Source organism: Bombus pyrosoma, linkage group LG8 (assembly GCF_014825855.1).
Source record: "Bombus pyrosoma isolate SC7728 linkage group LG8, ASM1482585v1, whole genome shotgun sequence".
Taxonomy (NCBI): domain Eukaryota; kingdom Metazoa; phylum Arthropoda; class Insecta; order Hymenoptera; family Apidae; genus Bombus; species Bombus pyrosoma.
Genome location: NC_057777.1, coordinates 9,370,416 through 9,386,022, shown reverse-complemented (window position 1 = coordinate 9,386,022; position 15,607 = coordinate 9,370,416). Strand labels below are relative to the sequence as shown.

Genomic DNA, 15,607 nt, shown 5'->3' with positions numbered 1-15,607 from the left:
GAATTAGGGTAAATTAGAGTACGAAAAGGAAGAGATACTAAGAAAATTTGAAAAGAAAATGTAAATATGATATGAAAATTTAGGCAGGATGTATAATGTGTATAGTACAAACATAAATGAAAAGAAATTCAAATGAATATAAAGGAAAGAAAGCTTTCCCCTAAAAGAGAAAAGTGGAGAATAAATCATGCAATAAAGATACATGTATAATACGTATAATAGATACGTGTAATAAAGATAAGTATGGTATTGAAACATTCACTTATTATATTGAGTTTATTTTTCACATATTTCCATTTTTTCTACATATAAATTACTAATTTGTCTGTGCTACGAAGAAAGTTGAATTAAAACAATATAAAGAGAAAAGTACTAAAGTTAAAAGTTAATTCCGAGGGATTTTCTTGATCTTCTTTGTTCAATTTTTAGAGATATTTTTATACAGATTAACATTGGATCATCTTCTTTTGCTGTTTTAAAATTTGTTTCAAAATGAATACAATATTTTCTGTATGATAAAATAGACGTTGATATATAGGTATATAAATTCAGCTACTTATTGTGCAAGAATACAGAGCAGAGCAGAGCAGAGCAGAGCAGAGCAAAGCAGAGCAGAACAGAGCAAAGCAGAGCAGAGCAGATCAGAGCAGAGCAGAGAGAGAGAGAGAGATATGTTACAGCTTCGCTGATATTTGCAAAGGTACAATAAATGTTTTCCCTTGAAAAGTATCTTGCATAAGTATTCGCGAAATAAGCGAAACTTTATTAACTCTTTTGTAATGTTGCTCTTTTCAGAGCGACCCGTGTTTTACATTTACAAAATTCCACTCCAATCTGCAATAATAAATTAACGTATACCTCATGGTATCGACGTCAAACACTCCTAACATAAATATGAAAATGTTCGTAAATCCATATCGAATGCGTAGCGTGAAACTAAACATTTTAATTATGGATGATTTATATTAATATGTATATTAGTAATTTCGCTCGTGTAATTAGTATTCTGCAATTTAACCAAATTTAACTAAGAATTTTTATCAAAATTGCATTCTTGTGTTAAAAATATATAACAGCGGTGGTGTGGCATTCTAATGTTGATACCAAGAATTTCCCGCTTTTCTCTAACTTCGCTTCTGGATCGCCCGATTTAACTGCACCGGACTTTTTCTTATGGGGTTTTCTTAAAAATAAAATATACCTCAATTGAGCCAAAAGGTGATATTCGAGAAGCGATAGCGAACATACCTTCCGAAACGTGTGTGAAAGTGTAATGAAAAATGCAATTGAGAGTGGTCGACTTTGTACAGCGTCTGGTGTTGAACATATTTTCTCACATTATCTTCCATACGTAACTTCCAGATATCAATAAAGTCAAACTTGTATTAATCATCCATACAATTACAGTAAATATAAAAATTAAAGAATCACTGAATTTTCACAAAAGACCATCGATATTTGAAATATTATAAACCCCTGCAATGATAAATAATCCCACATCATTCATTCAAGTATGGTTTTGGAAACAAAAACCTCTGGTTACGTCTGTCGAAATAAATCCATCCTCCTCGAAGCTGCTTTTACAATACACTAAAAACCTACTATGTACATTGAAAAACAAATTTCCTCGAACCGACGTTCAATTTTTCCCTTTCCGATTTCGCCAACCAATCTCCTCTAATCATCATCCAACATTCTGCAGACGCCTCACCCTCATCCTTTTTCCCTCGACCTCGAAACAACGAAACAGTTCGCTCGATGGGGGAAAAATAATTCGCACGAAGGTAACGCAGATTGATCTGTCCCGCGTGGTCCATTAGCCGTGGCTATGATGCTCTTCCGAATTAGACAAGGTCATCTCTATGTTCTGTGGTGAGGGATGGCCTATGCAGGATAGTCACGGATCATAGGGATCATCTTGAACGTGGAACAGGAGATAGGTGATTGAGCTTGGAGACGATTCCATCCGTTTGGAGGTCGATGGACCAAGTCGATGTGTAAAATGATAGTGACTTCGAGTCACCCTCTTTTGAACGTCGTTACATCTTCGTCTGTTCTGACCGCGATAACTATCGACCGAGGGTGAAAAGCCGGTGGTTCGAGGAGAAATCGTTTTGTTAAAATCATTCTCGTTGCTCGATGAACAGAGAAAATTGTGGGTTGAGAAGATTGCGATGTTTTTGGAATCGTTCCTGACGTTATCGCTGTTGGATGGTTCTTTAACATATTTTCATGTGTTTAGTATACATATCGTTTCGTAGCTTGAGTTGCTCTATTCATAGTTATTTCTTTAAGTGGTTATTAAAGTAAAATTTATCTGTGTTTATAATTAGAATATCTATGGAACAGAGACTGTATCTGGGAAATCACGAAAATGTTATTTATTTAGCAATTTATAAATGATTGAAATCTTAGATTTTAAAGATCTCCGCGTTCTACAATTTGAATTTTCACATTTAATCTCGTTTCTAAGTTTCGAAATATGCTGCATTTCCTGCGAATGCTAACATCTCGCTAGTAAGATTTAAAACTTGTATTTGAGAATCGTTTTATTTAAATTCTGGGTTACATTATAATGGAAAAATAACTTGGCTCTTAAAGAACCGGAAAAGTGCGAGTAATTGTGAAATAACGTATTTAGGGAAGGAAAAGTTCAAGATAAGTTGACAAAGTTTTGAAATTGTTACGTCACAAAGTATACTTCCGATTTGATAAAGGGTATAGAATTAATTGTTCCACTTTAAACACGCGAAACAACGGGAAATTCATTAACCGTCCGCTACAGTTCTATTTACATTTCTAGGTATTTCTTTCGCCTCATTTGCTGACTTGGTAAATTTGAACTGTGAGCTTTCACACTGAACGATCAACAAACAACTTTCTACGCTGTAATGCAATTTACAAACTAACTAAAGTATAAGAATGAGAATTTTTTCTTCGTTTAATACTCTGGTAAACAGTATCCAATGTAATCATAATGTAAATAATTATATAAACATGAATTACTGATTTATTAATTTTGTGCTTATGTTACTACGATATTGCATAATCTATATTCATGCATCTACAATTTTTATATTTGTATTGCTTCTATTAGTATAAATTAATCTAATCTACGTGTATACAATACTAAAAACAACCTCTCAGCTTTGAAAGTTTTTATTAGTATGTACATACCTTCCTTTTCATTAAAATCCATTTCTACCATTGCCTGACCAGAGCTATATTTATACTACTTACGCTCAACTTCAGAGTGTGTTTCTATCATACATAAATTCTAGCCTGTTATACATAAATCTTTGAATCCACGATCTTTCTATTCAAAACACTCTCAAATAGCGATGAACAAATAAAATTTCATTTTTGTTTTGGAAAAGAATTTCGTATAAAAAATAAAAAAGTGTTGTGAATAATAGTGTTAACGTGGTTTCAACAGAATTGTGTATACATGTACTGCGGGTTTAAAACATGAATATAGGCTGCCAGTGTAGTTGCAATTGTTTTTTCAAGTTACGTCGAAAAAGTTAAACTACACGGTATTTAAAAAAAGATAACTTTTACTATAGTCAAACACCACTACATCACTGTGCAATTTCATTTTAATTCATACACTGTTAAATCTTATTCTCTTTCATTGTGAAAATCAACAATTAGCGCAAGAATTCTAAAAGAATTCGAAGAAAGATTAATAAATTTTTGTTTTACAAAAAATTTTTAAATTACCAAATTTTAGTACCACCAAGAAAGATATACGTGGTATTTAAGAATTTAAGACTACAAACTTAATTAGGCTACTGTTATATGATCCTAAGCATACTTAAACTATGTTTACGGTAGACGCATTCTGAAGAATAAAATATCTAAAATCTGAACTACGTACTTATAAGAATATTACTCATAAGAATCTATTCGACTGGTTTGATGTATTCGTCAGGACACATATTCACTATAACCATAATCTTACTCAGAATTAAAACGATTGTACACGTTAATATTAAAAATAAAATTTTTTATGATAAATCTACTATAACACGCGTGATATGATTAGAAGTCCTTGCTATAGTAGATCGTACAACAAAACTAAGAGTGCGAAATTCCTTTTTACACCCAATACAAGAAAGATCGATAGTAATACAAAAACTTAAATTCCGTCAGCTTCGAAACCGTTTTATGTCCATTTTCGCGTTTCCCAATGGCATTGTATCGAGTTCAATTGCAGGCTGGGGTCATCAATGATCGTTTTATGACCCTAATTACCATTTACACCGAGATCCATTAATTAATTATTAATTTCAGCTGGTATTGTCCTTTCGAAGGGAGGCGGCGATTTACTTTCGTATCCTGTCTCGTTATAACGTGATATTACGAATACAGTTTATTATGTGTCCCTCGCTTTACCATGCGAACCAACCGTTGCCATCGAGATAATTTAAAGAACAATATGATAATAAGCGAGCAACCATGGTTACAGGTATCAACTCGTAAAACATTCATGTGCTTAATATCCACTTGCTGCGCTCATTATTCGTTACTTCGGAGATCTACATCGTGTATTATGTCTTTGGAGACTTCCGACGCGATAAGTTTGTATATTCTGCATAATGAGATAAGTATAAAGTATTTTCGACCTCGTTTTAATGGCAAGAATCGTGTTGATAATACTCATAGTTACATTTTCTTGTATAAGTCAGGTTCGAAGATGTTTCAGGTTGTATATGTATATTAAAATTTATAGAAAGAGTCTTCTGTGTTACAAGTTCAATTATGTGAAATAATTAATGGCGCTCTTCGTGGGTATGACCAAATAAGTTTTCGGATACTATGATATTTTGAGAGACTCTCGTGCGACGGAATTCAGAGTATGAATACTTGATGAGAGGAACGAGGGTAGAATAGTGAAGAGTCTTCATTTTATATTTAGTTGTACTTAGGGCGTGCGATGAATAGCGTGTGAATTTTCATAAGATGTATTTGTTGTTTAAATATCATTTTTTTAATATTATCTCTGTTAAGTAATTTTAAGCTTGAAACATATGTTGAAATGTACGACACACATCACACGTTTGATACTGTTTAATGAAAATTGTTTTGTTTTCGTCAACTTTGCAAATGTACATACTCAAGTATATAAAATTTGCTGTATTAAAATCCAACACACCGTCTCTTGCGTTAAGGAATTCTTCAAACATATGTCTTTCGGAAAATGTAAAGAGAAAGATCAATTTTGTGGAACAAAGCAACACCGATGGGATTTACTATCGAGGAGACCAATAAGTTCTATTTGCACAACGACTTTATTAAATTTCCCATTTCTTGTTTTCGCGCGATACTCGTACCTTTTCACATTTTTTTTTTTTTTACAGAATCGTATCGATTTGTTGTTTTTCTCCTCTTTTTTTATTCCTTTACTCTAGAGCACGACACGATACACTGTACACTATCGCTCATAAGTACCTGAATACTGTGATCAATTTGTAATAGCAATATCTGAATTTTATCAACGTGCATAAGTTAATAATGAATAAGTAGTTAGAAGCCACGCTAACTACTTTTTGGGAATTATTAGATATAAGTTTTACTGTTTAGTACTCTATATGCATATTACACTACTACAATATGTATATATATACAATATATTGTAGTATATATGTGTGTGTGTGTGTGTGTGTGTGTGTGTGTGTGTGTGTATGTATTGTACTAACACACTTCATTCATAAATATTCTATTCTATCACAGACGCCAATTTTATTACTACATATCAATTTAAAAAAACTGCTTAATTCGATTATAATATTCTGTTACACGTAGCTGGGATGGTTATAAGGAATAACATCATTGCAGTTTGATTTAATCGTAATTAAAGTACATCTTGTTAAAAGTAAGCAAATATTCAGATACTTTTGAGGGGTAGTGTATATCGAATCGATGGTGGAACGCGCGAGAGCATACAAGAGTCCTGGCAGCAGCGAACGGGAAACGACTTAATTTATAATCGTTGATTTTAAATTCAATACGGGCTATCCCCACGCAAGGAACAATTCTCCACGGTGATGAATATTAATCGATGTTTAATCGATATTCCAGGAAAGGTTGCCTACTACGGAAAGCCGGCTTATTCTATTCACCTTCGTCTTCGCGTGCTCGTGGAATATTGTTTTCTATTTTCCATGTTTCACACCTTGGTGCAAGGTGTTTTGCATGTGGATAATGAATAAAGAAGAGAGATAAGGGAATAAAATATACAGTGTGAGAATTCTTTTGTTGGGCTGACGAGTGTTGCTGCAGCACGTTGGATGATGTATTTTTTGGTAAGTTTTATCTGTTTTCATTTTTACCTCCTTATCTTTTATAGTTTAAAGGTATATTCATATACTTATATTATACATATTTTTATTGTATTTTGGTGTTGAAGTTGTCACCACTTCTAAAAAAACTCTGCATTTGGTCTTTTTAGCTTTCTCAAGCATTGAAGCCATCGACAGCGTATAGACAAAAGACTGGGACGAAGGCAAACCACAAATAGTAGACAGGCGACGTTGGCTTCGGGGTTTTCAGTTATAGGGTAACGCTGCTAGGATGCGGATCTGGACCAGCTCAAATTATTTTTCCTACTTGTACTTTCACTTTTGTATTTAAAATATATTTTTCTACCTTACAATTTATCCACGCGTTTCTCTCTCTTTATACATCTAATAACCTCAACATTTGGAAAACATTCTGTTCGTTTTATCGTGAGGGATTATCGTTTCTACTGTATCGAGAAAAGACTCTTACGATATGATTGTAAATAAATCTCGACTTTTTCTTTTGATATTACCGAGCTTTTACGATTCGCTTGTGAAGAAACATTGAGCTTATTAGGAAACAATATTGATTGCATCTTTTAACTTGATATAAAATTTGAAAATAATTGTTACAAAGAATTATTTGAATTTAATATAAAATGTAGAAAATATGAACATGTTGGTGTATACTATATGTAAGTTTAAAGTTACTGAATTTGAGAAAGGAAAAACATGATGTATAACTTGTCCTTTTAGTTGTCGTTTGAAAAAGAAATTAACAATCTTAACTTTAACTATTTATAAATTTATTTTACAAAATCAATCTGAATTTACGAACTTATCTGTACCGAAAATCATGAATACCATTCAAAGCTCAAGTATTCAGATGAAAGATCCGCGGAATATTATAATACTAAGAATGTGCTTGAAGATTACTAAGATTTACCAAATCTTCTCAAGACTTACGTTCACGAAAGTCTATTCTCATTCAATAATCAACTTCCTTCCTAATCGCTTTAATTCCTTCTATATTCTTTGCAATACGAAGTACGCGTGATTTAAAATCTCCAGAAACACTAAAAAATTTAGATATATAAGATATGCAAAATATTTGAAGGAAAAGTTTCGTTATAATTAGGTTATGGATGTTTATGTACCTATATAAATTCCTATTTCTATGAGAAAAATAAAAAAAATGGAATTTTATCCCACTAAATAGAGATTTGTTTCACTCTCTAAATATTATAACTGAACTTCGGATGTTTATGCACTTGTGATACAAATCTGTATCTAAGGTCCATTTCTTCAGTAATTCAGAAATATAAATTCATATAAATACCCGCAGTGCACGTATAAGCAAATAAAATTATATTTATAGACTTAACGACATCCAAAAAATTTCAGAAACGAGCTCATTAATCGCATGAATCCATGAACAGCGACGTATTCTACGATTTAACCCAGTTACTCGCCGCTTGAAGCTGGCCAAGATTCCCTCCCCTAAGAGTCTTCCACATCTATCCCTCTAGCTCATTTATTTTTCTTTTTTTTTCGAAATTCCACGAAGGGAAAGATGGTTAATGCCGTTTCTTTCAAAAGACTGCAGCGTGAGGGAATTTTTCAATTAGCTTCGTTCAGTGGCCGTTAGATAACTGCATGACAAAATGGTGCGAGTACCTACCAGCACGATATTCCAGGCAAACTTTCAGTTGAGTCTGCGTAATTAAAATCACGATCTCATTGAGTTTTCACTGTTTAACCATATCTCTCGTCAAAAAGTTAAAAATTAAAATATTATACGCGAGAGAAAATTCTTAGCTTTAAAAAACCATGTATAAAATGATCTACTTTTATACATATATTATATGAAACAAGAAATGACTATCGTAATTATATCGATTTTGAATGGGAGCTGAAAATATATATGGAAATTATAAGATATTACAGATCGCCAAAGTATTCGAACACCTAATTTTTCGCTATATTAAAAAGCCAAAATATTTAGCGAGACCATCTTTTGCACTAATTGTATGCTCAAGACTGTTCGCGTGTACTAATTTTTCATTAAATACAAGGATATGTTTGCAATAGATATCTTGTAACTTCGCTATACACTTTCGGACACTGTTTCACATTTAACTGTTATAATCACGATAGTCGTGTCTCGTTATGGCGCTAACGAAATTCCAAAAAATTGCATGGTAAGTGTCCGGATGCTTTCGTGAGCTACTGTATAAATATACATCTGAGAGAGAAACGAGAAATCTTGGAATAATCGAAATATTTCGATATTTGCCACAGAACGAATAACCTTATCCCATTAAAAATTCCATCTATACAATGGCAGTTTTCCGATTCGCGTTATGGATAATCGACGATTTGACTCTACTAATCAAATAAAGGGGTGAAATCGGGGTATCTGATGCATGTTCTATAACAGATTATCATCTTGGTGCTCCTACGTGACTTGATTAATCGTCCGATCTGTATATTTAATTCCTTGGCGTGCAATCGATAGTGACTCGCGTCGCCGACACCGGAACAATTATCCGTGAAGCAATACTCGAACGTACGTGCTATGAATTTCCGGAGTTGACGGCCGATTTGAATAGGACAGTCCGATCTGTCCCAAGGAGATCGTTGGTCGTCGTAGTTCCAGTGGAACGTGAGACAGATTAAATGAGCTCCGTGATCTCGAAATTGAAAATGAGCTTCTGGAGTTCTTCTGTATGTTCAAATTCCTTGGTTGCTTCGAGTTCTTTTTCTTTCCAATGAGTAACGAGCTAATGTCAAATAAGGGTCTTGATATGATTTTCAGATTTTACGAATTTGGGTTGAGAATATTGGGTTGGCTCAATAGTAACGTCAGATTTCTGCAGTAGATAGTGTTCTTTTGCTTTTCAATAGTAAGAATACAGTAAGTTACATATCTCAGTAATAACGATATAATCGGCAAGTGAGGGATTTTATGTGAAAAGGCAAGCATCGATACGATTCAAATAAAATTGTCAGTTTCGAAATGTTCGACGAATTGCTTCGAAGTGTCACGAATGTCACGAATTTTCAGAATACTTAAAGAGCTTCAAATATGTCCAAACGAAACTGTTGATGTAGCTAAAAAAATTAGCGAAGTGCTCAGATCGTGTCAAAGTATTGAAAGCCCTCGACACTTGCACGGTATTAAATATCTCCGAAACTTCCAAAGCGTTAAAAATCCCCAAAAGTTTCAAGATACTTAAATATTCAAAACACTCGAAACGTAGCGCGTCGCAAAGGAGACTCTCAATCTCTACCGAAAACCATCTTCAACCAACTCAAGTAAGCATCAAATACTCTCTTACAAAAATCTCAAGCGAGTATTTATTATTTCGGTTGGACTTTATGCGAGTTGTTTGCTTGATGATCTCATATTCTAAAGTTTTCTAATACGATTACATACCTCGAATTTTTCGTGTTAATCGATACAAATATATTATAATGCTTTATAGGATAAAACCACCGAACAAACATCTCCCATGTAATCCAACGTAAGCCACTATTCACGAGACCTCTCATCGCTTCACAAGCAATTGTTATTATCCACCATAACCAGGTAGTATCACGCAAACATCTGATGAAACTTGGCCGTTGCGGAGTGCAGAGTCGATTTTCAACTTATTTCCCGCATTAATTGGTTTATGGATCAGCCGGGTGGAGCGTGTAGCACGTGCCTGAGCAGCGAGTTGGTAGGGGATGGTTCGTGATCGACGAAGGCAATGAACGAACAGCGGGGTGAGGCGAAACAGAAAGAAAGCGCGTTCAAGCAAAACAAGAAACACGCGGGCGACAAGAGAGAACGGTGAAGGAGCGCGTGCACTGGAATGGGGCAAAAGGGCGAGGTAAGGAACGAGCAGAGAGAGCGATAGAGCGCGCGCGACCGAGAGGGCACGACGATCTAGAGTGGAGGAGCATGCGCGGGTGGGAGTGGCACCTTATTCGTCGTGCAGCTCCCGCCAAGGCTTTCTGTCAACTACGAACTCTCGGACGGAAAAGATACCCTGTCAACATATCGCGACGTATACGATCGACGTGAAAATTTCTCTATAATCCAGCAGTTTTATAGTGAAACGTTTCGTTGACAACGTGACACTCGGACAAAATTCGATACCGTGTGCGATTGTGAACGTCGGTTTATGCTTCGTTTTGTATTCCGTGCGTGTAAACGTTGGGTAACATCCTTCAGTGAGATTCTGTTTACATTCCAAGTCGTGCCCAAGTATCGACACAACTTGTTCAGAAGTGTATATAACGGATAGTGATAGAGGAATATAATTTAATTACGAAATATCTACATCTTACGAGGATTATATGGGTTCATGGAGGACAAGTGATCGGATGCAGCAAATGTGATTAGAGTGATACAGTGATACTGTTCGATCGTATTGATCGATAGGAAGAGAGATGGTGACAATTAACCATATCGCGAGACAGTGTCACGTGGTGTGCGGCTAAGTGGCACGTGGCTGTGTCTCGTTTGAATGCGTTTTAGGGTGACGCAGGAAGCGTCTCTTAGTTTTCTGCAGCAGGTTACCAGAAGTCAACGCGGAAGCCGACTACTGCAGTACCGTAAACACATTGTACAATAGAGTTGTACGTAAATCATTAGACGAAACAATCTCTTTGAAATTGTATTTAATTCCATTGGAACACCTAAATGTTGTTTAATTGGATGATTAACGAACCGAGAGGAATATAGTCGAATGGTATCGTCGGTGAAAAACATGTGTCTTTCAGGAAAATAGTGGATAATTAATCCTGTTACTAATTAGTCGCTGACCAAAGTGGTAAATACGGGTGGCTGACGAACTGGTTGGTTCGGCGGATTTGCTGATTAAACTCGCCATCGGATGACCTGGTAGTGTTCGGATGAAAGGGCGGGCTAATGAGACCGGGGAGACGCCTCGAAAGCTTCTCGTAAGAACGTGGTAGATACCGGAAGGACGGACAGAAAGTATCGGCAAGATTGGCAATTTCCATCGAGAGTGGATAGAAAAAAGATGTGGGTCACTTGAAGTATATGAGCAAGTGCAACCGGTTTCTCTTAGCTATTATCGAGCAACTAAGCGATCCGTGAGCTTCAGTAGTGCGTATGGTCAAGAGTCTGGGATAATAGTGTGGTGAGAATTTTGAAAAAATTAAATGTTTTATCGTAAGGTTATAAAAAGTGATCAAAGGTGATTTAAACATAGTGTCCATAAAATAAATTGTTAAGAATATTTCAAGAATGAATTTTTAATATAAGGATTAAATGTATGTAAATTTCTCGAAGTCGATCTATCGCCTCGATTTATGGTGATCGAACTGATCTAGGTATCTATAAATTCTAATAGATTGGATTATTGGAAACGTTTGAAGCTTGTGACCCAACGTTACACGAAGAAAATATATGTACATCCGTTAAAGAGAAGCTATTTCCTCGATTTACGTTCCAGCGTGGAAATATAATTATAAAAGATGATCGACGTGATTTGTGTGTCTATAAATCGGATTATCGGAACTGGATAAATTGGATTCTTGTTGAAACATAAATCTCCTAAAAACCATCTATTTCCTCGACATACGTTCCGCTATAAAAACACAATTATAAAAAGTGACAAAAGCGATTTAGGTATCGATAAATTTTATTAGATTGGATTCCTCCATCTAATCGAGTCTGTGATCCAAAGATACACGAAAAAGATACGAATTGTCTTATGAAGGTCTTATTTCCTCAATCTACATTATCCAGTTATAATTATAAAGTGTAATTAAAGTGATTCTATCTGTCTATAAATCCCTGCATTAAACTGGATTAAAACGAAAGAAGAAGAAAACCTAAATCTTCGAAGAGTGACTTATATTGCTAATTTTTAAGCAAAGGATCAATCCAAAAGAGAAAAATTCGGATAATAGCGATACTTCTGATCAAGCCCAAAAATCAAAGTTTCAATGATCTGGAATCAGGAATAAAGAGCGGAGGAAACGTTCGAGACGGTATTACATCTCGTCACCTCGATCCAAACGATCCGAATGTCCCCGCCCATCGAACGTTTCGACGTTCGGTGTCGACCACGAATTGCTGGAAGAATTCGAAGGAGCCTTTGAAATTCTAGGACGAGATCGGAAAAGAGCAAGAGGATAAAAGGGAGGAGAGGAAGTGTAATCTAGTAAGGTGGAAACTCGCCAAGTGGTAAAGAAGTGCGAGGTGTCCTGGATCGAGGCTATCCAGGTGTCCCAATCGGTTGGATTAACAGTCGCAGGGTGCAAATTACAAGACGCGAGTGGTTCCCTCGAGGGACGATCGGTCTGCGCGGAGACATTTCTCAGATGTCGAGCGAACGATGAAGCACTCGAGGCGAGCGAGTGGCTCGAGTGTCACTTCGATCGCGAGCGATTCGTGTTCCAGGTGCAAGAGGATGTGTCCGACGAAAATGCGGCTAGTGCTACTGCTGCTCTGCTCTCTGTTCGGGACAGGTGAGAAAACGTCTCCACTTCTTTCTAAGAATTCGCTTAACACTTATGGGCAGAAGTTTGCAGAATTAATCGGAGTCGGAACTGGGGCTATAGAGTTAATTCCTATTTTGGATGAAATTTCAGCTCGCCGCACATTTTTTCTTATTTTAGAAGTCATTAACAATTTAATATATTATTATTACTAGACTGTGGATTTTTATTCATTTGTGGAAAATTCGAAGGCACAAAAATACACAGAATGCACGTAACACGCAAAAATATAAAATGTGTGAAATATAATATTCCTTGCAGTATTTAGTACGTGAAAGAATTTACTACTTAGGTACCGCTGCTTAAATTATGTTTATAAACATACGAATCTGCGTAAATATTTGCAGTATAATTATTACTGTCTAATAATAGAGAAGGAGCGGAAGATTTATCACTTGCAGTGGATATAAATAGCATTACAATGGTATTATTATGAGACGACAGTATTGAAATAAAGAAAATTAGAATCACGATTGTAGAATTTTTGTTCTATTCAGTCTATGATGTAGATTTTTAAATCTACTATAATATCTATAATATTGACTAATAGTAATATGTGGATAATAGATTGTGGATCAATTAAATCAATTAGGTTATACAGGTATCGAAATGAAATTTTAATTTTGATATTGACACTAGAACTGAACAAAGCATGGACAAAATGATCAATTGAAGAGATTTTTGAAACAGATAATATTTTGTAAAATATTTGGATAAAAGCTTGTTTTTCTCGTTATATTGTGTATTTTCTTGTATATCTTTCATTTTAATTTCACAATAAATTTAATTTCAATTTAATTTGGTTTGGTACAAATTTCATACTTTAGTCATGAGCAGTTCTAGTGTTAATTGTAAATTGAAAGATCGATGGAACGCGCGTATATTTCATTGTTTTGCTTTAGATATTGTGTTAATGCAGGAAATAGCTAAAGCAGTACACCACTATTCACAAGTCGCAGAACATATACAATACTACGTTTACGATAGAGATAAATGAGAATGCTCTGGTTAGGAAATGAAGTACACACTTGTTAGCCGTGTGTTCGGATAATATTAGGAAACGTAAATTGTGTTTCTATTTTACCGATTATTTTTTCGTTTTACGAATTCGTGCAAACATTCGTAAATACGTGTACACATTATTAACTTGTTTGAATATTTAAAATTATAAAGATTACTATACTACAATGCAGTTTATTCAAAATGACTGTCTTCTTTTTTTCCTGTATATTTTTACATTCGGAATTTTTTTGAGTACTTACTTACGAGAATATTTGATACACGATATCCATCCATTATTTTCTCAAATGAAAGAAATTAAATCCAATTAAATCATAAATTAAAGATTGTTTCGAAATCAGCAAATTTTGAGAAAATGTTTGATGTGAGACTGGAATCTGGAAGCAGGTTCTTCATATTTTTCTGCGAACTAGGAAACTTTGCAGCGATTGGGTACAAAATGATGTAGTTTAAATTCTTCCCTGTTTCTTCCTTTCTGTTGAATACAAAAGGCTGATGGGCTGGTAGAAATTCAGACGACAAATTCATCGAGGGCCATAAATTTCCGTTTCTTCTTAACGCTTTAATCTCTGACGCCCGACAGGGAATTTAATCTTCGCCTAGGATAATTGAAACTTTTTCACGGGTTTTCGCCTGCTGTTTACCGGCTATCTGACCGGATAGCCGAACGGTTGGTAAATTGAATCGCGTTTTTCGTTCAGACTTTGGCTTTGAGACGCTTAATTGCTACGGCGCGATTCAACAAGCTCTGAGAAATATAGCCGGCTGCTATATTCACCCGCAACGAAACATCCTTGATCCCTTGGCGTTTCTCCTGTTGGAGAATTCGTTTATTTTAGGGTGACTGGCAACCGAGGCGTGGAAGTTATTAACGAATGTAGACACGAGAATGATTCACGGGACAAGATTCTTCCATTTGGCCAGCCATCTGTTGGATTCTATAGAACGTAGTTTTGAACGTAGTGTTGGGTCTGAAAATATGCGAAATGGATGATAGTTGAGCGCTCTTGGGTCTAGATGTTTGTGATTTTGAACAGAATTTTTGCGGCACAAGTGTTAAGTTGGGAAATATCGAACTGATCAGAACCCTTAGGATGAAGGTGTTAACTTTGTGAAATGTGAAAAATAGCTGACAGCTGAGTGTTCTTGGATTCAGATATTGGGATTTGTGTTGGTATTATATATATATAACAATTCGTAGGATAAATAATTTTAATTTTATTATTATAATTTCAATTTTCTCGAAAACATTACAATGAAGCGTGCAATGAAAAAATACATTTTTTATTTTCGATTTAATTTTGCACGTAGAATCGTTTCCTTGCTGTTTGTAATATGATTACTGAGACACCCTGTAAATGAGTAACACCCTGTTAATGGAAGAAAATCAATAGCATTCCATCAGTAATATAAATATTCAGAAAACTCAATTATAAAATGGAACACTGCGCCTACTAGAATAAAAATCAAAAGATTAATAGGGAACAATGAGAAGTACTTTAATTTAATCCGTGATTCCAAATCTTTATTTTATTTTGTGTCAATAATTCTATTATATCTTCGTTCGGAAAGTAGATGGACGAATTGAAACGAAATATTATATTAAAATGCTGACGAAAAAATAGATTTCTCATTGATATAGTGTATCATAACAGAAATTGACAGTTTTCAGTGTATTAACTACATGCTCATCAATTTCAACGTTTGTCGACATGTAACGTTAGAGTTTAATTAAATATACGTCAAAATGAAATTTCCATATCGGAATTGACACAATTTCT

General features: G+C 34.9%; 1 protein-coding gene across 1 annotated transcript in view; it reads left to right on the top strand.

Annotated features, from left to right (window-relative positions):
• The first annotated feature begins 10,308 nt into the window (after window positions 1-10,308).
• The window catches only part of LOC122570126, a 92,257-nt gene continuing 86,958 nt past the window's right edge, over window positions 10,309-15,607 (top strand). The window contains exon 1 of the mRNA XM_043732043.1: window positions 10,309-12,776. Coding sequence (XP_043587978.1) covers window positions 12,644-12,776 — 133 coding nt within the window. The 5' untranslated portion in view covers window positions 10,309-12,643. The remainder of the gene's footprint in view (window positions 12,777-15,607) is intronic.